Source organism: Monodelphis domestica, chromosome 2 (genome assembly GCF_027887165.1).
Source record: "Monodelphis domestica isolate mMonDom1 chromosome 2, mMonDom1.pri, whole genome shotgun sequence".
In the NCBI taxonomy this organism is placed as follows: Eukaryota; Metazoa; Chordata; class Mammalia; order Didelphimorphia; family Didelphidae; genus Monodelphis; species Monodelphis domestica.
Genome location: NC_077228.1, coordinates 292604410 through 292630590, shown reverse-complemented (window position 1 = coordinate 292630590; position 26181 = coordinate 292604410). Strand labels below are relative to the sequence as shown.

At 38.4% G+C, this 26181-nt stretch overlaps 1 protein-coding gene across 2 annotated transcripts in view; it reads left to right on the top strand.

Annotated features, from left to right (window-relative positions):
• Nucleotides 1–26181, top strand: part of TNFRSF21 (TNF receptor superfamily member 21) — a 99071-nt gene that overhangs the window by 46813 nt on the left and 26077 nt on the right. For both annotated transcript variants that reach the window (XM_007484039.3, XM_007484040.3), the window contains exon 4: nt 17037–17302. In XM_007484039.3, coding sequence (XP_007484101.1) covers nt 17037–17302 — 266 coding nt within the window. The remainder of the gene's footprint in view (nt 1–17036; nt 17303–26181) is intronic.

The window sequence follows — 26181 nt, the reverse complement described above, 5'->3', positions numbered from 1 at the left end:
GGCAACCCCCTTTACTATTCAGGATTTAAGGGAATTTTTTAAGAACATAAACTGTAAATGGGTAGCTAGGTGGTATAGTGCCCAAAATTCTGGGCTGGAAGTTGGAAAAATTCATCTTCCTGAATACAAATCTAAGACACTTAATAGCTATGTAACCCTGGGCAAGTCACTTAACCCTGTTTGTCTCAAAACAAAACAAAACAAAAAACCAAGGTCCATCTCACTTTAGGGGGCAAATAGGTAGCTCAGTGACTTAAGAGCCAGGCCTAGAGGTGGGAGGTCCTGGGTTCAAATCTGTCCTCAGACACTTCCTAGCTGTGTGACCCTGGGCAAGTCACTTAACCCCCATTGCCTGGCCCTTACTGCTCTTCTGCCTTGGAACTAATACACAGCATTGATTCTAAGACAGAAGGGAAGGATTTTTTAAAAAAGAAAAGACTGTAAACTAAAGCTGGTGTTGACCTGCTTGAGTATAGGTTGTATACTAGGAGCTCCCAGTGCCAATGAAATCATAGGTCCAGGTGATAGCTTTACATCAAAATGACAGCTACATAAGGATATTCTTAATAATGATTATACTAGCTAGCACTTAGATAGCTCTTTAAAGCTTGCAAAGCACTTTACACATATAAGTTCATTCTATTTTCACAACAGCCCTGGAAAGTAGGTGTTATTATTATCCCTATTTTATAGATGAGGAAACTGAGGCAGGCAAAGGTTAAATTACTTGTCCAGGGTCTAGTAAGGTAAAGGTAAGTAGTTGGGATGGAAACATGAATTGGTAAGCAGCAAAATTTATTAATGCCCTTTTGGGGAAGAAGGAGAAAAATATAGAGGGTTCAGAACAGGGTATGATCATATTCAAATCCTTGTCAGGGAATGAATTTAAGATCTGGAAAAGAATTTGCCGCATAGCATGTGTTCAAGTGCCATCAGTGGCATCTGGTTCAGAGACAAAAATGCATCCTTTGGGAAAAATGTAAGGAAAAACAGTCTTTCCATTTTCTAAATGGAAACATTTGGCATAAGACAGAATGTTAGTATCTGTAGTGTGCCAATCATGAACATTGGGGACTGTGGCAAACCCAACACTGGAGAAGAGTTTCAGAGAACAGACTGTAAGGGGGAAATGTGGTTAATTTTTAAAGGGTTGGACCTGATTATTTAAGAGTTTGGTCACCAGGAATTTAATTCCAAAGAGATTTTATTTACAATTTATTTACAAAATGTAGAAAGAGTGAATTAAGAAATCAGAGAGAGGATAAGGTTTATCTAGCCTAAACACTAAGTCATTTACTCCCAGCCCCTGGGCAGGGAGAGTAAGTTCTTAACCCTGGGGATGCAGGAAATCTCTCTAAAGAGGATAGGTCTTTCCTGAGGTTAGTCTCTTCTGAATATCCAGCAGTTAAGAGACAGCTTTTCACTCACTATGTATCAGTCTAAAGGAATAGGGTCTCAGGTCCAGACAGCCTTCTGCCCTTCTTTACCAACCTCAACTCAAGCATGAAGAATTGAGCTCCTTTCAGGAAGTTGTCACTCCCTTTTAAAGACATTTTCTCTTGTGTCACTTCCTGTGCCTTCCCCTAATTCTATGTCTACCAATCACAGTTGAAGGCAGTTAGTCGATTCTGATTCATCACCCACAATCACACAACATGGGTCACAGACCTCCCACTTAATGATTAAGTGGGATGTTTACACTTTTGGTGATAAGATCTAAAAATGGGCAGCTCTCCATACTCAACTTTAAGTAGGGTGTTCTAAAAATAGTCAGGGGTTACAGTTTCATCTTCACAATCAGGGGAGAGTTCATTAATTTCATTGTTATAATGGGGGGGATTAAATTTAATCTTCACAAAACCAAGGTGCTCTGGTTCCCACCTACATTGTGATTGGGACCATAATGTGATGATGATGAGAGGGATAATTGATTTAGGGATTTACATGTATGCCTCATTCAATCTCCACCACAACCATATGGAGTAAATGCTTATTATCTATTTTTAAAGATGACCAAAGTGGTGTTGAGAGTTTAAGTGACTTATCCAGGGTCACACAAGTAGTGTTTGAGGAAGGATTCAAACTCGGGTCTTCTGACTCCCATGTATATCCCCTGAAACTCCTAGTTGAGACATATCACTCTCCACTCTTTGGCCTTCATCTTCCTCATTTCTAAAATGAGAAGATTGCTCGAAAAGATCTCTTAAGGTCTTTTCCTGGTTCTGAGATACTATGAACCTTACACTATCATGTTAACTTTAGGAAGAAAGAAGTTTAGTTGCTCTTATGTGATGGGCTCGGAAGACAAAAATCTAGGAATGCCTCATAGATGACTGTTCAGTTGTGTCCAACTCTTAGTGACCCTTCCATTTGGTGTTTTCTTGGCAAAAATACTGAAGTAGTTTGCCATTTCCTTCTCTAGTTTACTTTGCAAATGAGGAAACTGAGGCAAACAATTTTAAGTGACTTGTTCAGGGTCACACAGCTAGTAAATGTCTGAGATTAGATTTGAACTCAGGAAGGTGAGTCTTCCTGACTTCAGGACCAACACTCTCTGCTCTGCCACCTAGCTACCCCAATGCCCTGACATGGATGGCAGGACTCACTAAATCAGCCTGCTGAGAGTCTTGGGGATGGTGATATTGTAGCTATAGTGGACTGTTGTATTTTGTGGGTTGTCCTTAGAGACAAGTTAGGAAAGTGGGTTTTGGACCTGAAGGAATCAGTTTCAACTTCTCTAACTTCAAGACTAGAACTCTTTCCACTGTAGCACACTAAAGACCAAGTCCCCTAGTCAGAGCCTTGGTTTCTCCATTGATAATATGGAAGTAAAGGCTATTCTGACACAGGTATTTTGAGGAAATCACTTTATATATCACCAACTGCTGTAGAAATGTGAGTGGTTGTTCCTGATATGGCAATGTTGCTGCTATCATTAGGAGGCTCAGAATAAATTCAAACTTTTGATTGGAATGTTCTATGGCTTCAATTTTCTAGGAATGGCTTGGGTTTTAGTTGGCCAATACCATATCTTGTGAAATTATAGCATTCACTGGACATAGTTTCTGAGGACAGGGAAATATTGCTCTACCTGTTCTGGAAGCCTAGAGACCTGAGTTTGAGTCTTAGCCATTGGTGTTCTTTTTTTTTTATGTTGGACCAATCACCTTTAATACCTCTGGGCTTCAGTTTCCCCATCCGTAAAAAGGAAGGGGTTAGATTGAACTATGTTTTGACCATTGTCATTCTCTGATTTTATCACTGAAATGGTGAGGCTTATGAAGAGCTGAGTATTCCTGCAACATTTTCCCCTAAATATCAAGTTAAAGAGGAAAACATCAGATGGGATGAATAAAGACTTTCCATCAGTTCTTATTTGGCATAATAATTACATCTTTTCTTTTGAATGGTTGCAGTCCCCATGGCAGAATGTAAATGAGGGTCCTTGGCACAAAAATGTTGTTTAAGGAATTGAGGTTAGTTTGCATAACTGTTTAAAAAGTTTTTTTTTTTTAATTTAGATATTGTCCTGATTTGATCTGAATTTATTTTTTTCAATTAGCAAAATTGAATCTATTTTCTCTCCCTCCTACCACCTTTCCATTGGAGGGAGGAAGAGAAAAATAGAATTCTTTTAACATATGCAAAGTTAATCAAAACAAATTCTCTCATTGATCATATCCAACAAAATCTTATTATACACTAAATCCAATAACTATTGAGGGTTAAGAGGAGTGCTTCATTATCAGTCCATTAGAATTCGGATTAATCATTGCATAGATATATGTTCTTAAGATTTTTCCAGTTGTTTGTTTGACCACTATACTGTCTGTTGGTTTTTAAATAAACATCTGTTAAGCATCTACTATGGTACTAGGCTCTATGCTAATCACTGGGAATACAAATATTTAAAAAAATACAATCCTTGTCCTCAAGAAGATTAGTATCTAAAGAGAGAAGATAAGAAATAGGGGAGTAAAAGGATTCTGCAAGGAGAGCTGGGAGGCATTACAGAAATCCATAGGAGAGTGGTTGATTGGGAAATAAAGTCCATATATTATTTATTATTGTTATTGTATAAATTATTCTCCCTGTATCAGACCATACAATTCTCCCTAGGTTTGTTTGAAAATAATCTTTCAAACATCTCGGGTAGCAGTGATACAGTGGATAGAGATCCTGGCTTGGAATCAGGAAGACTCTAGTTCAAATGTGATCTCAGACACTATGTGACCCTGGGCAAGTCAGTTAACCCAGTTTGCTTCAGTTTTCTCCTCTGTAAAATGATCTGGACAAGGAAATGGCCAGTTCTAGTATTTCTGCCAAGAAAACCCAGAATGGGAATATAGAGAATTAGATACAACTCAACATTAACAGAGACAACATCCTTTTCATCATTTCAAAACTAGAATTTCACTACGTTCAGAGATCATAATTTGTGCAACCATTCTCTAACCTATCAGTTGGGTTTTTTGATGGATTTCTTTGCTACTACTACCACCCTACCTCCCCACCCCCTACACACATACACCTCTACTAAAAAAAGAAAAAAGAAAGAAAAGCCCTTATTCTTTCTGAGTTGATAATTTGGCCCAAGAGTCTAGTTTCAGACAACAGAAGCCTTTTTATCACTTCTTGGTCCCTACTAACCTTCATATGACAGGCTTTGCAAAAATGTTTCCTATGCTTGTGTACTGTGGTTTCTGTTCAGGGTTGGTGAGCCAGCCTGAATTAGTCTTTAGTCTCCTCTGAGGGCTGTGGAATGTTCAGGCATTTCCCAAATTCACTAACAAGTCAGTCTGATTTCTCTTTCCAGGTTAATAAGTAAGACACCCCGAATTTATGGGAGTAGATTTGGAACTGAAAGTATGGCTTGTTTAAATATTTCCTTTGGTTGGTTTGCAATTATTAGCAGCTAACAGATGTTAAACACAACCAGAGCCTGTGTGGATGCTGTATTTTTAAATGCCTGCCCCTCACTCCACTTTTTTTCCCTTTTTTTTTTAACTCTTACCTTCTGTCTTAAAATCAATATTAAGTATCACAAGAGTGGTAGGAGGTAGGCTGTTGGGGTTAAATAAGTTGTCCAGGGATACCCAGCTAGGAAGTGTCTGAGGTTAGATTTGAATCCAGGACCTCCTTTCTCCAAGCCTGGCTAAATAATCTTCTTGCCTCCCCCAACCCCCGTTTCTGTCAGTTTTAGTTCCATTCAGGGCTAGGCTCAATGTTACTTGAATTAAACTGAATCCTTTTCTTAATTTTCTTAATTAAATTTAAAAAAACTTCTATAAATTATACATGTTAAGAAATAGGGAAACAGTTCTTTTAAGTGTTTGTTAGGATAGAGCTTATTTTTCTGTATTTTTCTCCAGCTTTATTTAGAGGTGTGGTGGGGAAAGTCATTTTAGAAAAGATGACTTGGGCTGTTGATGCAAAGAATTCAAAAGTTGTGAGCGTCTTGCCAATCTTTATCTTTTTGAGATATTTCCCTTGAAATTATCATGATTGACACAGAGGTGGCTCAGTTGAAAGAGAGCCAGGCTCTGACATAGGAAGTCCTGAGTTCAATTTCATGTCTAATGTTTCTTAACTGTGTGATCCTGGGCAAGTCACTTAACCTCCATTGCCTAGCCCTTCCTGCTTTTCTGCCTTGGAACTAATACTTAATATTGATTCTAAGATGGATGGTAAGAGTTTAAAAAAAAAAAAAGAGTATTCCTATGCCATCCAAACTTACTTCTCTCATAGCTTTGCTCCTGATTTTCAGGACTTTTCCACCTTTCCCCTATCTCTCCTTATACACTCCCCAGTCTCCCTTTCAGTTGGGAAGATATAAAAAATGTATTTTGGGGCAGCTAAATAGTGTGAGGAAATTTACCCCCACCCTGTTTGATGTCACAGTCTCGTAATATTTAATAGGTAGCACAGTGGATAAAGCATCAGGCCTGGAGTTATGAGGACTTAGGTTCAAATTTGACTTCAGACAGCTTCTAAAACTAAATACTTAATACTGATTCTAAGACAGAAGGTAAAGATTTTAGAAAAACAAAGAAAGAAATTAGCATGGTATAGAGAAAAAAGGGATGGATCAATCAGAGGACATAGGTTCAAATCCACCTTTTAGCATAGTGCCTGGGCACATAGTAGGCACTTAATAAATGTAAATAATAAAAATAAAATAAATTGGCAGACTAGTTGATTTTTTTCTGCCTGTAACTTATTGTGTATTACCTGTATACTTTGGGGTAAGTCATTTCACCTGTCTGGGTCTCAGGATCCTTCTCTGTGAAATGAGGGGATTGGACTTGCTGACCTGTGAAGTTGCTTCCAGTTCTAAATATATGATAGTACATTGATTGTGTGATGTGAAAAGAGGTTCATCTTGATTTCTTTAGCCTGAATTTCCCAAGTATTTCCTGGAAGGGGGGGGGGCATGCTTTTGTTCCTGTGGTTTATTTATCATGTCCAATTAGGAAAAATGCTTCATTTTAGGGGAAAATTCATCTTCTTGTTACATTAACAACCACAAGATTATCAATTTTGGAAGCTTTCCTATATAATCATTAGAAATTGACATTGCTATTGTCCTTTAAAGATACCAAAGCACTTCATGTTCTCTGTGTCCATTGTGCATTGTATTCTGACCATCTTATAGGAAGCCATGTGACCTGGCCATAGTTGCACAGGGAAATTTGCTTTTGTTTGGCAGTTAGGGCTCATTACCACCTGGCCCCAACCTACCTTTTCAGGCTGAATATGTATTGTTCCCCTCTGTGCATTCTAGTACTTTACCTTCCAGTCAGACCAGATTACTTGATGTTTCTCAAATATGAACTTTTCTTTTAACCTTTATCTTTTGTGTTAGCATCAGACATAAGAGTGGTAAGGGCTAGGCAATTGGTTTGAAGTGACTTGAGCAGGGTTATATAGCTAGAAAGTATCTGAGGTCAAATTTGAATCCAGGACTCCCCCCTACTCCAGGTCTGACACTCCAGCTACTGGACTTCCTAGCTGCCCCCTGAACATGATCGTTTCCCATGCATGGTCTGTCCCTCTTACTTGAATGATTCTCTATCCTCTCTCCCACTGCTAATTTTAGGATTCAGCTCTAGTGTTGTCTCCTCCAAGAAGCATTTCCTGATTTTATCCAATTAATATTGGATCTCCAATCCCTTTCGCTACTTTTTGGTTAATCTAACTGTGTAGGTAAAGCTTCCTCCATCCCCCATTGGAATGTATACTCCTTGAGAGCAAGTACTTAAAAAAAAAATTGGCATCCCTAGCTCCTAGCACATAATTCCTCGTGGAATTAATTGAAGCTCAGAGGTAGAATTTGAACCTACGTTCATCAATACCATACCACTAGGGTATATGGAGTGTTTCGGGAGAACTAACTAGCACCCCTGAGGAGAGGATTGTAGAATGGGCAGTGGTGCCTACACCCTGGTAAAACCATCTTGGCAGACAGGCTAAACCAGGTTGAGGATAACTAAGAGAGCTCAAAAATTTGTCAGTGACTTAGGAGGAGGATGTCTCCCCTAAGCATGTGAAGACTTCCACCAGGGGAGGAATGGGTGGATGAAAACAGTTTTTTCCACTGGCTATGAAGGTAGGTCATTGTAGCAGGCACTATAGAGCACTTGGAGCTTGGTGAAACATGGAAGATGCCAAGGTTATCCACTACATGTGAGGCTATCACCAGTTTTTCTGACTTTTGTCTTGCCACTGGACTTCAATAACTCTAAAAGCAAGAGTGAGCAACTCTTCCTCACTTAAAATACAATTCACACCCAAGTCAAGACATTACCCTGTGATATCATTATTCCTCTTTGAAAATGAAAGACAAGGGAAAGCCAGGTGGCTCAGTGGATTGAGAGCCAGATCCAGAGACAGGAGGACCTAGGTTCAAATCTGGCCTCAGACATTTCCTAGTTGTATGCCCCTGGGCAAGTGACTTTACTCCTTTTGCCTAATTCTTCTATCTTTCTTCTATCTTAGAATTCTAAGATAGAAGGTAAAGTTTTTTTTTTTTTAAGAAAAAACAAAATGAAGACAAATAACAACCACACCACTTGGCAGATAAATACAATTATGCCTAATTTCTGGTTCTTGATTGTAAGCACACAGTTACTCTGTGCTTCCCCATAAGACTACATACAGTATAAGACCCAGCACCTCAGAGGACCTGCCATGAGGTCAAGATAGGTGTCAACTAAAGGAGACAAAAAGGAAGCTTGGTAACATTTATTCACATTTATGATTTATCCCAGTGAGAAAGAGGTTTTCATTCACTGGAATATACTCTTTGGATTAAAATCCCATGAAACAGTTCTTCTTTCTGTTAGCTCAGACTTCCAATGGGAAATAGGCTTGAAGTATAAACAGAAGGAAGCAGAACTGAGGGGAAACCAGATAGTTTGATGCCAGAAGGTGCCTTGGCCCAGTCAGCCAGCACCCCTGTGCTGTCTGCATTCCAGACTCAGAGCATACCCCCTCTGCCCTTGAGTCTGGAATCTGCATTTTTTTGTCAAGGGCAGGTGGAAGAATTATTTTTCCACTTTTGTTTTTTAGTAGATTGGAAGACTTTGGTAGTTTGGATGACTTGAGGATTTAAAAACCTCAGCAGAAAAGCAAAGTGCCTAATGAGCATTGAATGTAACACATTTTTCTATTTCAAAGTAGAGTAAGGGGGGAAGAGTCAAGATGGCAGGGTAGAGGCAGTGAAAGTTCAGACCTGAAAACCCTTCCTTACTGATTACAAACTAAATGCTCCTAGGGGACTGAAAATCAAACCTAACAACAAGACAGAGCCAAGGAACCTTCCTGCTGGATTCAACTTAAAAAGTACACCCCCAAATCCAGAATTTGAGAACACTCCAGTTTAAGAGGAAGGAAGAAGGAAGGTCCCAGGACCCCTCCCCACCTAGAGCGCTGAGCCTCCAGAGGTAGCTAGAACCTCTGGGCAGGCAAAGTTGCTGGTCTGGAGGGAGGAGTACCTTGAGGGTAAAGCTGTGCCAGGCTCAGATCATGGAACACAGGTTGGTGGGGAAGCAGTTGGAAAAGAAGCGCAGAGCAGGCAGCCTAGTTGCAGCAGCAGAGACACTCCATATCCCCCTTACTTCCCCCCCCCCCCCAACTTCCCAAGGTTTTGGCCTCAGGGCACATCCAGCTTTGCAACTCAGCTGGGCTTAATCTCATCAAAGCATTCAGAGGGCAGGGAAGCTCAAGCTCCAACACCCCTCCCCCACAGACTGCCCATAGAGATTTGCTGACTAAACTCCAAGGGTGAAGACAGAAAAGCCCAAAACCACAGATCTAACACAAAATGAGAGGAGCAAAAGCCAGGCAGCTATAGGGAGTAAAGAAGTGGTTAATATGAGCAAACAACAGAAAAAGAGAAAAGAAATCACAATTGACAGCTTCTATCCAGGCAATGAACAAAAGAACAAATGGAACAGAGAAAGATGAAGGAACACCAAGCCAAAAAAAAAAAACAGAAACTGCAGAGAATTGGATACAGGCTTTGGAAGAACTCAAAGTAGTAAGGGGATGATATGTCTTTGTGAGAACCCCAAATTATTCAGTCTTCTATTGACTCAATGGAACAAGTCATCTGGCCTCTATGGACTTCAGTTTCCTTAACTGTAACGTACAAGGATTGTAATTGAACAGTACAGAATCAAAAGACCTGAGTTTGAATCTTGTCTCAGCTATTCTGCCTGGGTGAGCTTGAGAAATTGATTTACTGGAATATGTTTGCTTAGCTAATACTGGATGGAGCACATTCAGTCAAGAAGCAGGAAGTTCATTTATGATGTACCAAGGCTAAATCCTGGGGATATAAAGTAATAAAATTGTCTCTTCCTTCAGGGAGCTTACATTCAGTTAGGGTAGACTACATTATAGGTATATACAATAAAGACTGGATGTTTTTGGTGCTGAGGCATAACTACCTGGGAACAGGATGGTATTAGAAATGCTTCATTTGAGGATATGTTTAAATGCAGATTTACAGAGCCAAGAGAATGCACGGAGAATGAGGGGAGATAACAAGGAGGCAACTAGATAGATTGACTCAGTGGATAAAGTTTTGGGAATAGAGACAGGAGAAGACCCAAGTTCAAATCTGGCCTCAGATACTTCCTAGCTGTGTGGCCTTGGGCAAGTCACTTAACTGGTCTGATTGTCTGACAAAAAATATCCATTGGATCCACTGGAGTAGGAAGTGGTAAAACTCTAGTATCCCTGCCAAGAAAACCCTGTGGATAGTTGTGGTCCATGGGGTCAGGAAGAGTTAAATATGACAACTGAATGACTGATCACCAATAACAATGATAAGGGGACAATTGGTAGAAAGGATGTCAAGTGTTAGGAACATCAAGAACATCTGTTTGGCTGACTATGAATATGACTATGACTATGAAGGGAGTATTGCATAATAAATCTGGAAAGGGACTACAGAGAGAGGCCATAGAGTGCACACTGGGTGTGCTGTGGAATTCCTCTCCCTGCTAGATTTTCTGATTTGGATCAAGTTCTCTCTTTTTGAGCCTTGGCTTCCATGCCTATAAAATGGGAATAATAACACTTAACATTATGTATCTTAGAGTTCCTTTATGAACTGTAAATCAGTGTAAATGTGCTATTTATATATGTGGACCTATTAGACTGTAATAATCTACAAAAATACTATCATTTGGGGCAGCTGGGTGTCTCTATGGATAAGAGAGATGGGAAATTCTGGGTTTGAATCTCACCTCAGATACTTCCTAGCTGTGTGACCCTGGGCAAGTCACTTAACCCCCATTGCCTAGAACTTACCACTCTTCTGCCTTAGAACTAATATATGGTATTGATTCTAAGACTGAAGGGAAGGGTTTGTTGTTTGTTTGTTTTTTTTAATGCTATCATTCAGTTCTTTTGACAACCAATTTTTTTTCCCTTTAGCTATAACTTTTAAGTGTTATTTTATGGAGTGGAAATAGGAATAGGAAATTGCCTTCAGAAGTTTCCATTCTTGAATTCTTGTATTGTCAGATGTTAAAAGTCTAGTTCCAAAAGTAAACACAACACTCCATTTTATGAGACAAGTCATTAATATAAGTATTTACGTTGCAGCTTGCTGCTACTTTTGATTCTACACTTGGAGAAGATTTAAACATTTCTCCAGGAATGAGACTATTAAGTTCTCTTGAGAAAGGTGGAGTCAGATATAAAGTCTTTTGAATTTGCTCATCCTCTCCATCTCCTAATCAGTGTGAGGTAGTAGAAAGAACGTTGGGGTTTAGAATCAGGACCTGGATTTGAATTTGAGCAGTCAAATGCTCCCTTAGCCTCAGTTTTCTTGAGCAAGTCACTTAACCCAGCCAACTCTCAAAGACCTTAAATTACATAGTTTTAGGTCTATACTAATAAAGGCAGTTTCTTCACAGAGAGCTCTTTATATGTGTGAAATTACAGGTCTAGGCCAAATTGAACATTTTAAAGGCATATTCTTCATAACCCTGTGAAATAATGCTAGAATACTATAATAATACTATTTAAAATGATAAAAAGTAGCTGTTTATATAACCTATGTTCTTGGCTCTATGCTAAGTGATTTTTACAAATATTATCTCATCTGATCCTCACAGTTACCCTGTAAGATGCAGGTGCTATTATTATTCCCATTTTACAGTTGGGTAAATTGAGGCAGGGTCACATGTCTAGTCAATGTTTGAAGCTGGATTTTTAACTCTTATCTTCTGAGCCAGTCATTTATTCATTGTATCACCTAACTGCCCTTAGTATGAGTGTTATCTCCATTTTATAAATAAGAAATTCAAGGGAAGAGAAGGCTTCAGTGACTTGCGCTAGTACTAGTTTAGCTAGTATGAATCTAAAATGGGATTCTAACCCAAGTAAAGGTGGTTGTGTTGGTTCCAATTCAAGTGCTCTATGCACTATGGCCCACCACCTCTTTATAGGTAGGCAGTCTCAGGACTGCATTTCTCCCATCAAGGTTTGATCATTGGATCACTTCCTCCTAGTCACTAAGGTATGGAGCTTCACTATCTTTTTTTTTCCCTATTTCCCCTTCCCATTCCAGCCTCTAATTTGCAAAAACTATTCAATCTCAAATAAGACCCTGATATTTATCTTCAGAGCAGGGCTCTGATTAAGAGCTTTTCTTTTTTGTGGCTGGAGAAGAAATGTCATCTTGGAAAAATGAAGCATTCAAAATTGCCATTTTCTACTGTACATATTGCTTGGATGCTCTTAATAACTCCCAAGAAAAAATAGTGCATACAGAAAGAGGCAAAGTGGGGAGGAGACTTCCTTCTTTGTGGATTTTCCCATGGGAGAAGTGTTTGCATTAATTGACTCCATGGGACTTTTTATCAGTCATTAGTCCTTCTAATTCCTTTTCTAGAGAAGAAAAAACATCTTGCATCATATTTTTATTTTTATTTTTAAAAACTTTTTACATTTAAATTTTATTTATTTTGTCTCAGTTATAAGTAATCAAAAATTTTTAACATTTAAAAAAATTTTGAGTTCATATTCTCTCCCTCCCTCCTTGAGAAGTCAAGCAATTTGATATAGATTATACATATGCAGCCATTGCATCATATTTTACAAATGTGGTGGACATAAAGGGAATGTCTCATTTTTATTTAGTTTGTTTAAGTTAGAATTTACTAAAGAATCATTTAGAAAAGTCAGTAGAATGTAAGTTTCTCAAGGATTGAGTCTGTTGCCTTTTCTTTTTTTATCCCTAGGGCTTAACATAGTGCCTTGTATGTAGTTGGCATTGAATATATTTCTCAGATCAAGTTAGATGTGAAACCATTCCAGGATTTCGGCCACACTCCAATAATTTATTCCTTCATGTGTTTATTGAGTGCTTACTCCTTGGTGCAGTGTCCTTTTGTTGGACACTGTAAATAACATAAAGGAAATCTAAAGCATGTAAGACTTAGGTACTCCCCTTCTTACTCTCTATCACTAAGCATTTCCCAAATATATCCTGGTCTCTTGCACTTTGGTTTTCACAGTGCTTTCCTCCTTGGCATGTTAAAATCTTGTTCATCCCTCAATGCTCTGCTCCATGAATACTAAGACTTTCTTAACCAGCCCCCCAGTGACCCAAGTCAGAGGTGAACTCCCCTCTGTTAAACAACTATAGCCTTTTTGCTCTTCTTGTATATCCCAACACATTATACCTTGTTTGAAATTCATCTTTGTCTTGTCTTATCCATACCTACTAGAGAAGATATCCTTAAAGATGGTGCCCATATTTTGCTCAAGCTATATATTCTCCATAGCACTAGTATAGTATCCTGCCCAGATTATAGTAGGAGCTCACTAAAGGGGAGGGATGAAGGGAGAAGGGAGAAGGAAGTCGAAGAGAAAGGCTATGTTCACATGTGCATGTGGTCATAGGCTCATAAGTTTAGAGCTAGAAGAGATCTCAGAGGCCATCTAATCCAGGGATTCTTGACTTTTTGTGTTTCATGGATCTCTTTGGCAGTCTGGTAAATCCTAAGAATCCCTTCTGAATTTTTTTTAAACCCTTATGTTTGGTCTTAGTATCAGTTTTAAGAAAAAAGAGAGGCAATAGGATTTATTCTGGAGTATTTTTACCAAATTGACTTTGACCAAACAATATTCATTGAATGTTAGAAATCAGAGATACCTCAGAGATTATCTAAGGCAGACAGTATAGTACAGTGGAAAAAAAAAATTAGGGACTGCCTGGTGGTAGTGGATAGAGCAGCAGATCTAGAGTCGGGAGGCCCAGAGTTCAAATCTATCCTCTGATACTTCTAGCTGCATGATCCTGGACAAGTCACTTAACCACCCATTGCCTGACCCTTAACACTTTTTTGCCTTGGAGCCAATATATATTATTGATACTAAGACAGAAGGTAAGGAGTTAAAAAACAAAACAAAACATTGTTTATTAAGCTAGTTTATAGTTAGCTTTGTGTGATGACTACATGAAGGTCATGGGGAGATTCATTCCTGGTTGATTCTTGTTCTGATATTGTTGCTCCCCTTTTCAGTTTAAATGATATTGTACACTCCACTGAGAGCCTGGTATCTAGAAAGCTGGCTGTCTCAAAGAATTTTTGGATTCAGCATCTCAGGGTTGTGAATCAACACTGCAAATAACATTATTGAACCAAAGCCAGCCAGTTCAGAGGAGTTGAACATGAATGCTTCATGGTAGGGCAAAACTAGTTGGAGTGAATTTTCTTGATAAAGCATGACATTTAGATTTTCAAATGGAGATTAGGGACTATTTCTGACTCTGGGAACTCTCCTTGAAGTCACTCATATGTTTTGCTGTGCAGTGGTTTTTTTTGGGGGGGGGCTCATAAAAATAAATTCTGGGTTTTGAAAGAAGGGAATGTTGCTGAACTCTTTAGCCTTTTAAGCTCTGTAATTATCCTGTAAGGGCTGTCTTGGCATCTGGAACATCCTACTAGTTTTAAGCTATAGTGTATGCTCTTTGCAAGCACTTTGCAAGTGAGCTGGCTTTCTTCTAAGAAGATGCAAAGAATGCAAATTAATTAGCTCATCTGTCCCCTGGGGAGAACTCTATAGTATCTTCACAGTACACATGTGGAAATGGGCACTGAATGACTGATTAGTGGTTTGTCCAAAGCCACACTGTCATTGGAAGAAAGGAGATCTGAGTTAAATTCCTGTGCTATTGAAGGAGAAAACTCACTCATGCTTTTACATCAGCTGTTTGAGGCCTCAGTCAAATAAAACTAAATTAAACCTTAGCTTTACTTAAAGAGACACTTTTGGGATTTACAGAGTTTTGACATGCTAACCCACCCCTTGAGTCACTTATCCCTGTTTGCCTCAGTTTCCTTATTGTAAAATAAGGCGGAGAAGAAAATGGCAAGTAATTCCAGTGTCTTTGCCAAGGAAACCACAAATGGGATCATGAAGAGGCAGACATGGCTGAAACAACTGAAAAGTAAAAAAAAAAAACAAATACCCATCTAGTTCCTGTAGTGGTTTGCAAGTTTTTTAGGTAAGATACTGAGGTACTTCAGTAAGATACTTTTCTTGCAACCAGAAGAATTTCTATTTGTTTAGAATTTCTGAATTGTTGAAATTAAAAAAAAAAACAGTCTAAATAGAAGGATCATAGGGTTAGAGTTGCAAGAGATCTTAGAGAATATTAGGAAACTACTCCAGAGGTTGTAATAATAATAATAATAATAACTAGCATTTAGTGTTTTAAAGTTTTACAAAGCATTTTACAGATATTTTATCACTTGAGCTTGGCAACAACCCTTGGAGGTAAATGCTATTATCACCCTGATTTTGCAGATGAGGAAACTGAGGTACAAAGGGGTGAAGTGACTTGCTCCAAATCACATAGCTAGCAAGTGTCAGAGGCTAAAACTTAAGTGTTACTTACTCCAGATCTAGTGCTCTATCTTCAGCACTACCAAACTGCTCATTGTCACATAGATAATAAATGACAAAACTGGGATTTGCTTCCAAATTCAGTGTTCCTATATTTTATATGGTCAGATAACTGAGCTGGAAAGTGAAGAATTTTTAAAGCTTAATTAATTGGATTATTTTGGTTTTATCTTTAGCCAAAAAGCTAACATAACTCTTAAAGAATAGATATATTTGAACAATTCACTTTCAGGGAATGATCTGGGATTAGCTTCCATTCTGCTCAATATCTTACATTACTTATAGCTATCTTATTGTATGTAGAAATTTGTATTCCCAATGAGAGACACTGAGGTGTACTATATGCTCTTTCACTAACTATTGTGATCTTTTATGTAATCTGTTTACTACTTATCCCTATCTCAGAGTATGAAATATACCCAATTAGATATCTCAGGCTGGATGTCTAAAGGAATTTGGGGATTTATATCCAACACTCAAGTTCCAGTGGTATTTTTTCCCTCTAATTTATTCAGTAATAGCCTTAGCATCTCATAGGAGGTTGATATTTAGGAAGGAAAATAATTTACTTTTTGAAGTATATCTTCATCCTTTTCATGGGTCATCATCTCCCAGATCTATATATCCAGCACCCATCTCTCTCTCCTAAGCACCAGTCCTGCATTGCCAACTGTCTGAGACATTTCAATTTGACTTGCCCTGTAGACATCTCAAACCCAGCATGTTCAATGCACAGCTTGTTATATTTTCCCTTAAACCATCCTTTCTTCCTAACTTCCTTCCTGTTGAGAATGCTACATACATATACACATGTATGTATATTTTATAATGTATATATGTATTTTATTATTTAAATGTTTATTAAATGCAAATGTAATTTTGTATGTTTGTAAATATATTATTTTATGTGTATATGTATGTGTATATTTTAATTTTTTTTTCTGTGACGCGGAGCAAGTCATTTAACCCCTATTGCCTAGCCATTATATCTCTTTTGCCTTGGAACCAATACAGAGTGTTGATTCTAAGACAGAAGTTAAGGTTTTAAAATTTTTTTCTTCTAACTCTTACTTTGTCTTAGTAACAACTCTAGGACACAAGGGCAAGGACTAAGGTTAAAGTGACTTGTCTAGAGTCACACAGCTAGAAAGTATCTGAGGCCAATTTTGAACCCAGATCTTTCTGACTCCTGGCCTGGCCTCTATCCACTCACCACCTACCTGCCCCCTTTTTATATATTCATATATGTGTATGTCTTGTCTCAACAGAACAAAAATTCCTTGAGGATTGAAGCTATTTCATTTTTTTCCTTTGTAATTCCAAGCAGTGGAATTTGCAGTGCTTGGGCACATAGTGGGTGATTAATCAGTACAAGTTGAGTGAGTAGAATGAAGACAAGTCAAAGGATCATAAATTTTGCTAGAAGGATGGGGGGGGGCAGGGGAGTAGAGGACTTTAGAAGTAATCTAGTCCAACTCTCTTATTTCACAGATTGGAAACATTTTGTTAATAGATTGTTGTGTGCTTTTGTGAATCAATCAAAGGAGCTTTATCCAGAGACTTTCCATTAAGTTCCCATTTTTATCTACCCCCTGGTCCAGGTATTGACATTTTGAAGCTGGTGGCAGCCCAAGTGGGAAGCCAGTGGAAGGACATCTATCAGTTTCTGTGCAATGCCAGTGAGCGGGAAGTGGCTGCATTTTCCAATGGATACACAGCAGATCATGAAAGGGCCTATGCAGCTCTACAGCATTGGACTATACGGGGCCCTGAAGCTAGCCTTGCCCAGTTAATCAGTGCTCTGCGTCAGCACCGGCGAAATGACGTTGTGGAGAAAATTCGAGGTCTCATGGAAGACACAGCTCAGGTAACTTGATCTTGATCTGCCTTCTGTGATGATGTTGGTCTTTGCCTTCCTAATATTTTTTTCCTCAGTATGGTTCATGGATGAGTTGGTTACAGAAGGAAGTCCTCACTATCCCAAAGTAGAATTTTTTCCTATGCTAGGTTTATAAAAATATATTGAGTCCCAATGCCCTTTCCATAAAAAATTTAAAATTCAGAGTCACTTTTGCCTAATAATATTAATACTACTACTACTAGTTTAGTTTGTTAATTCTTAATTAGCTAGAATTTTTTCCTCTATACCTATTATGACTGAATAATTAAGAGAAAAAGAAATTATCATCAGGGACTTTGAAAATGGTGTGTCCTGGGACCAGTGTCTATATAGTGCAATCTCCATCCCCAAGGTTGGTTGGAATGTTGGCTGTAATAAACTTTATGTTCCTTAAATAATAAAAGGATTATGGTTTATTACTAATAGCTAATCATGTATATAACATATGTAAACTTATTTATATATACCATTCATATACTTTATTATTTGCAAAATGTTTTACTTCTGTTATCTCATTTGATATTCATAATAATCGTAGTCAATATGAACTATTATTGTCCCCATTTTATAGATGAAAAAACTTAAGCAGACTTGCCTATGATCACATAGCTAGTAAGTGTCAAATCAATACAGGATTCGAATTCAGTTTTTTTATGAGGTTCTTTTTAACTTTGCTTTATTATGTGCTGCTTCAGTCTCTGTGTTATTCTTACCTCATTTATTTCTGTGCTATTCATTAAGACACACAAAAATGGATATTTTAAAAGCAAATGATTTATTCATAATGATATTGGCTACTGATTTCACCAAGTAAACTTACTTAGTAATTGCTTATGTTTCAGTGAACTAATTTCAATACATAAAGTGCCATAGAAACCCTTTGCTCCTCTCTTTATGTCTCCATTGAGATTCTTTGTCCATTCTCAGTCACTTTTTCTGGTTATCTGGTCATCATTAGTAGGTCTGACATGTTTCTGATCATTATTTTTTTTTTGCTTTTCATATTTCATAAAGCTCTTTCCAGATTTCTTCATATTTTTCATGCTTTGTCACTCATAATTATACAATATTAATTACCACATTCATGGTGATCATAATTTCATTACATTAATGGATCACAGTTTATTTGGCCAAGCTACTGTTGGACATTTAGATTTTTTATTTTATTTGTGTATTTATTTTTATGATTTCATGTAATGCATTTATAAAAATCCATGAACAGAAAATCTTTTTTTAAAATTTTGATTCTAATAGCACTTTCTGGATATAATCTGAATATTTAATTATTGGATTAAAGGATATGATTATTTTGGTAATATTTGCTGCATGCAACCAGATGGCCCTCCAGATTGACAAGGTTTCAGTCCCACCAAGGACAAGTAAGTGGTAACTCAGTGGATAGAGTTTCAATTTGGAGTCACGAAGACTCATCTTCCTGAGTTCAAATCTAGCTTCAGCTTGTGATCTTGCACAACTCTCTTTGTTCTGTTTGCCTCAGTTTCCTCACCTATAAAATGAACTAGGAAAGAAAACAATAAACCACTCTAATAACCTGGCCAAGAAACCCTAATAAATGAGATGACAAAGAATTGAGCACAACTAAAATGACTAAATAACAATTGTACCATACATGTATGAGTATACCTGGTTCTCCCCATTCCTACCAGCATTGGATTTTGTTATTTTTATTATCTTTACCAGTTTGATGAGTATGAGGTGGCACCCTGAAGATACCTTAATTTCCATCTCTATGTTATTTTAATGTCACATTTAATGTTATATTTTTGGAAGGAAAAGTCAGAAACCAAAAGGGTTTCTAATTAAGACTCAATTACCTAGAAAAGTCCTACAATCAGAAAAACCCATTTTATTCTAAGTCTTCTCAGTTTTTTGATGAAAAACTTGAACAATCTATCCTTTTGCAAATAGGCTTTGCTACCACCACTGAGATAAATTGATTATCAGTCACTCCTCAGCTATTTGCACACTAATTTAAAGCACACTTTCCAAATGCATAACAGAATTTAGATTTCATTAGGTGCCCCTGGTTAAGTCCATGTCATTCAAATGTGAGCCCTATGTGGCAATGCTTTTACTCCAGGTATATCCAGAAGAACTTAGTACCTGGAGGAACCAGGCATATTTTTCCCCCTAGTGACAATTGTGTTCTTTGTGCACAGTATGCCTTTCTAGGTTGCTATGTCTTTTTTCTCCCCTATTTAGTGATTGTCGTCTTCATCAGCCTCCAAAATTTAAGGGTGCATTTTGTTAAGTCATCATCAAACTAAAGGCATTAGTTGATCAGGATCTTTTAGATTTGAAATCAGTGGACTTAGGTTTGAATCCAGGCTTTGCAATTACTCCTGTGTGACCTTTGGGTAAGTTACTTACTCTCTTGCTAAGGCTCCACTGCTTTGCCTGTAAAAGAAAGGGGTTGGCCTGGGTCTGTGATCCTGGGAAGCTCCTTTCTTTAAGTAGCTCCTTCCTTTCATAGCTCTTTTGAAGTTGTTTAGGCTTTTAAGGGAAAAAGGCTTTCTTTAGGACATGTTATGGGATAAAGCAGGAAATGTTGAAAGGGACTGCCTTTATTCAGTACCAATGCTTCTTAACCTTCTGAATAGAACCTAATTAAATGTGACCACAAGACAAAAACTTACTGGGCTTTGGGGAAGAGCAGGAAAGACTTTACTCTGCAATTAAATTGTCATATACATACAAAAACTGAACTGTCACAGCCTGTGAGTGTAAAGAGGAGGGAGAGACAGGAAATATTTTGCTTCTATGGAAGGGAATATTATATTTTAGGAAAGAATTGGAAGGAGCAATGCTAGGATTTAAATAGGATTTTGATCATAGGGATCTTAGGTCACCATAAAAAAGCCTCTATATAATAATATAATGTTACATATTGTCATACATAAATATACACAGGATAATAAGTAGGCAGCTAGGTGGTTCAGTGAATAGAGCTCTAGGTCTAGAGCCAGAAACTTATCTTCTTGGGTTCAAATCTGTCCTCAGATACTGCTTAACTGTGTGACCCTGGGCAAGTCATTTCACTCTGTCTCAGTTTAAATGAGCTGGAGAAGAAAACGGCAGACCACTTCAGTATCTCTGCCAAGAAAACCCCAAATGGGGTCACAAAGAGTTGTACATGAATGACTTAACAAGAATTAGAGCCTTGAGCAGTAAGGAAGTAGAATGCTCTGCATTTCTGGAGGTCTTTTAGAAGCTTATCAAATGCATCTTTATAGTAGAGGTCTAGGTAGCATGGTGGATGGGGCAGCAGGCCTGGAATCAGAGGATATCTGGGTTCAAATCCAGTCTCAGATTATAGACCTTGTGTGTAACCTTGGATAAGTCACTCTTCTGTCTTAGAATTGATATTGAGAGAAGGTAAGGATTTTAAAAAAAAATCTTTGTAGTTTATTTTGTTTATGCATTTGGTATCTCTTTTCTCTGGGAGACTCAGCTGCAAAGAATCCCTTGATCATGCTTGAATTATATCCCTCTTATAGAAATGGGAAGGAACAGGATAAACAACCCCAGAAGGGCAAAGAGATGGATTGTGACAACGGGAGCAATTCATAGAGGAAAACCAATGGAAAGGGCATTGGCCATGAGCACAAAAAACACATTCTGGACATGTGGAATATTCTTTTATCCTATTCTTTCACTGCCCCCTCCTTATATTAAAAAAAGGAGATTATTAAAAGGAAAAAAGAGAATGGTGGGAGAAAGGGCACATCCCAGAGTTCACTCTCTTGTCCCCACTCACCCTACATCCATTATGATGTGAATAGCATTAATCTTTCTGCTCCTTGTTTAAATAATGAACAATATTCTCTGGCAGTAGGTTCTGGGAAATGGTTCTGCCTCTCATTTAAATAGACAAGTTGCATGGACTTGTTTTTCAGCTGCCAACTCTCATTAATGACACAGTATGTAACTGTCTGTCTGTAAACTAATCTCAGAGGTTTGGCGTCAAAGAATAGAATACAGAAGCATGAAGCATAATTGAGACTCATTCTTCTAATATATACTTTCCCTGAATAGTGGGTGATAGTTGAGGGTTATGTCTTTTCATGGCGACCCAATGTGGATGAATAGCTCCCTTTTTGTGTCAAAATAATGACTTGAAACAAAGAGAAATCTCTCAGGATTTTTAGAAAATGGTTGGTTGGTTGTTTTTTTTTCTCTTTGAGATTTAGATGGGCAAATCACAGACCTGAAAGTTCCCATTTGATGTTCCCTCTCTCAAGGCATTAGTTATGGCAGGGCTTTAGTTACCTGTGACAGAGGACAAAGCCAAGCCATTTTTTAGAACATTAAGTTGGAACACTGGTCATTAAGAACAAAATAAGCCAACTGAAGAGCTTTGGAGAGTGGCAGAAAGAGCACTCACTAGCCTTTGGGACACCTGGATCCTGGCTCTCCCATTCCTTGTTGAGTGAATCTTTTATCCTGAGTTTCCTAATCAGAAATGAGGACAGAAAGAGGGGCAGCATGGAGTAGTCAACAGAGATCTAGCTTTGGTATTGGGAAAACCTGAGTTCAGTTTCTGCCTCTGGCACATACTGACTGGGAAGCTGGGCAAAGTCAGTTAAGCTCAGTACTCAAGGCAATTCTCTACGACTACAAGACATCTCTAAGATGTTAAGATCAAGTGATTATATATTTCGGTGGAGGGAGTTTCCTCTTTATGAGTCCTCTATACCAAGGAGAGAGCAGTCAAGTGGCTCAGTAGATGGAGTGATGAGCCTGGTGTTGGGAAGACCCGAGTTCAAATCTAGCCTCAGACACTTACTAGCTATGTATGACCTTGGGCAAGTCACTAAAACCAGTTTGCCTCAATTTCCTCATTTATAAAATGAGCTGGAGAAAGAAATGACAAACCACTGCAATCTTTGCAAAGAAAACTCCTGAAGGGGTCATGAAGAGGCAGGCATGACAGAAAAATGACTGAACAGCACAACAAATAACAATGAGATCTTAAATCTGGCTTTTCAAAAAAGGGTAAGAATGAAGAGGACAGGACCTGTAATTGCACTCATAGAGAAAATTCCCTGGTGAGATAATGCTCTCTTCTGATGCGAGTTGGTACCTTCTTTGTGACCAAAATGCCTTAGAGCACTAAGAGCTTAAATGATTTGCCCAGTGTTACAAGGCCAATACGTGTGAGAGGTACAACTTGAACCTAGAACTTTTTGACTGCCAGACCAGCTCTTTATCATCCACTCTGCCATGTTGTCTTAATTTTTTTTTAAACCCTTACCTTTCATCTTAGAATCAATACTGTGTATTGGTTCCAAGGCAGAAGAGCAGTAAGGGCTAGGCAATGGGAGTTAAGAGACTTGCCTAATGTCTGAAGTCACATTTGAACCCAAGACCTCCCATCTCAGGGTCTGGCTCTCCATCCACTGAGCCATCTAGCTGCCCCCTCATGCTATATTAATTTTTTAAAATCTTTTTATTTTAATTTTTTCCATGATTACATGATTCTTATTGTCTTGCTCCTCTTTTTCTTTCCCTCTCCCATAGTCAACAAGCAATTTCACTGGGTTATACATATATTATCACTCAAAACCTATTTCCGTATTATTTATTTAAATCTTTTTTTAAAAGGATTTTAATTGTTCAGTCATTTCAGTTATATCTTCATGTCCCCATTTGGGATTTTCTTGGCAAAGATACTGCAGTGGTTTGCCATTTTCTTCAGCTCATTTTATAGATGAAGAAACTGAGGCAAACAGGGTTAAGTAACATGCTCAGTGTCACATAGCTAGTAAGTGTCTAAGGAAGGATTTAAAGATTAAAGGATTCATGAAGATGAGTCTTCCTGATTCCAAGTCCAATTGCTATATCCACTGTGTCATCTAGCTCTCTTAAAGGGAGAAGGGTCGAATAAAAGTAATACAAACAATAACTAGAATTTGCATATAATTGTGTGATGGTTTGTCATGTACTGGACATATCTTATCTCATCTGATCCTCCAAATGTGAAGTAGGTGCTACTGTTATCCCCATTGTACAAATGAGGAAACTGAGGTAAGAGGAGGAGACATGTCTTACTCAAAGTCAGAGAGGTATTAAGTAGCAGAGCCAGGAATATAATTCAGCTCCTAGGATCATGAAATTTAGAGCTTGAAGGAGGGCCTTAGAGTTCTTCTCATCAACTAGTCCTCTTACTGATGAGGAAACTGAAGCCTAGAGGCATTGAGGGACCTGTTTGAGTCCTTGCAGGTAAGTAATTGTCAGTGTTGGAATTTGAACTCCTGGTGAGCCCACTCTAAATCCAGCAGGGTTTCTGCTCTGCTGCTCTGACCTCAATAAGTCTTGAATCTTGCCCAATGTTCATTCTGCTACAACATGCAGACCCTAAGAGATAAGGCAGATAGGAAATCTTCTGTCACTAGAAAGCCCTGCACCAATGAAAAGGCTGATTATGAAAGGAGAGAATAGCTTTATCCTAAGCCATAAGAGGTTTTTCAGTACTCATACATTCACTTTAAGCAGCTAAAACTCCCTGAGTTATCTATAGTTATGCTTCCTTTCTGTGAGCTGGCTCTATCTCTAGACACAGTACTGTTGTTTTATTTGAGAAGTCTAAGCTGTGGCACTAGCTTCTGAGCCCTAGTGGTGTGCTTTGGGCAACTTACCAGCACTATTCCTTATTTTCGTCATTGGAATAAAACTTTTCCTGTTAGTTTTTATTGAATGGGTCTTATTGTTCCAAAGTCGACTTAGGATAATTGACAATCTCCCTATGCAAAAAAAAAGTAAGCTTATGCTTTATTTTCTTAATAAAAAGGCTGTACTTGGCATAGGGAAAAGAACATGGGGGTTTTCAAGTCAGAAGGCTTGAAATGAAATTCCAGTTCTGCTGCTTATTATTTGTATGACCTTGAGCAAGTCACTTCCACTCCTGGGGCGGTTTCCTCATCTGTAAAATGAAGAGATTAGACTTGATGGTCTCTAAACCTACCTTCTGGGTCTAAATCCTCTGATTTTATGAAAGAGCTTTTGACATGGGTTGAAGAGATCTGGGTTTGTATTCTTGTTAGTCATGTGATTCTGGGCAAACTTTTTAATCTATCCTTTTTGGTTCTCAATTTCCTCCTTTGTGAAGTAGAGGTACCACATCATCATTATCCTCCTCCTCATCCTCATCAAGCATCACTGATTCTATCATTAGCAGACCTGGAATTAGGAAGACATCTTCCTGAGTTCAAATCTGACCTCAGATACTTGCTAGAGGTGTGACCCTGGCCAAGTCACTTAACTCCATTTGTCTTGGTTTCCCTATATGTCAAGTGAGCTGGAGAAGGAAACCCATTCCAGTATCTTTGCCAAGAAAGCTCCAAATAGGATTATGAAGAGTCCGACCCAGCTATGAAAAAAATGTGATTGAACCTATGTCAAAAAATTCTTGGGGGGGGGGCAGCTGGGTAGCTCAGTGAATTGAGAGCCAGGCCTAGAGATGGAAGGTCCTGGGTTCAAATCTGGCCTCAGACACTTCCCAGCTGTGTGACCCTGGGCAAGTCACTTAACCCCCATTGCCTAGCCCTTACTGCTCTTCTGCCTTGGAATCAATAAACAGTATTGATTCCAAGACAGAAGGTGTAAGGGTTTTAAATTTAAAAAATAAAAAATAATTTTAAAAATTCTTGTAGGACTTCTTGATCACATGGGTCGATAGGGATATGATTGGGGATGTACTCTAAATGATCACCCTAGTACAAATATCAATAATATGGAAACAGGTATTTATCAATGACACATGTAAAATCCAGTGGAATTGAACGTCGGCTGTGGGAGGAGGGGGCAGGGGGGCAGGGGAAGGGAGGAAAAGAGCATGAATCTTGTAACCATGGAAAATATTCTAAACTAACTAATTAAATAAAATTTTCCAAAAAAAAGTTCTTGTAGGACTCTAGAAACTTTTCCCACTGATATAGAGAGGTAATTTAATTAATGCCTGGAGACACTTAAAAGTTCAGTGCCTTGCCCTTGGTTTCCATAGCCAGTATGTGTCAGAAGTGGGGCATGAACACAAGTCTTCCTGACTTAAGTCTCATCCTCTATCCACTGCCTCTCAAGAACCCTCTCATTTTTTCTAATAAGATTTTAAGTCTTGTAACTTTTAGTATCTTAGGATCATAGATTTGAATTCTTAGGAAGGATCTTAGAGTTCATCTAGTCCAACTCCCTCATTTTCCAGATGAGAACTCCGAGCCCCAAAGAGGACAAGTGATTTGCCCAAGGTTATCCAAGTAGGGTTGGGATTTGAACCTAGGATCTTTTACTTCAGATCTAGAACCTATCCTGCTAGACCACTAGAGGAAATTCTGAGCCAGGCTTAGGCAAGTCTAAGAGGTTCAGGCTTGAGATTTGAAGGATATGGGAGACATTTATAGACTACTTAACCTTAGGGAAGCTACATGAAGTGAAGCTCTGGAGTAAGGAAGACTTGAGTTTAAATCTAGCTTCCAACCCTTCCTAGCTGTGTGACCCTGAACAAATCACTGAACCCTGCTTGCGTCAATTCTTCATCTGTAAAATGAGCTGGAGGAGGAAATAACAAACCACTCCAGGCTTTTGGCCAAGAAAATCCTAAATGGGGACACAAAGATTCAGACACAACTGAAATGACTACATGAACTTAATAACAGCATGATTGAGGTACTGGGCAAGAATACAATGCTCGTTCAGGTAGACTGCTCCTCTCATCTCAATAAAAAAATGGAAATGGTTAGAAGGTTGTGTTGACTGCCACCATAGTGGGACGTCCATTAATTCTGACCAACACAAACTCCTCCAGGTTTGGTCTTTTTATGCCTTAGTCA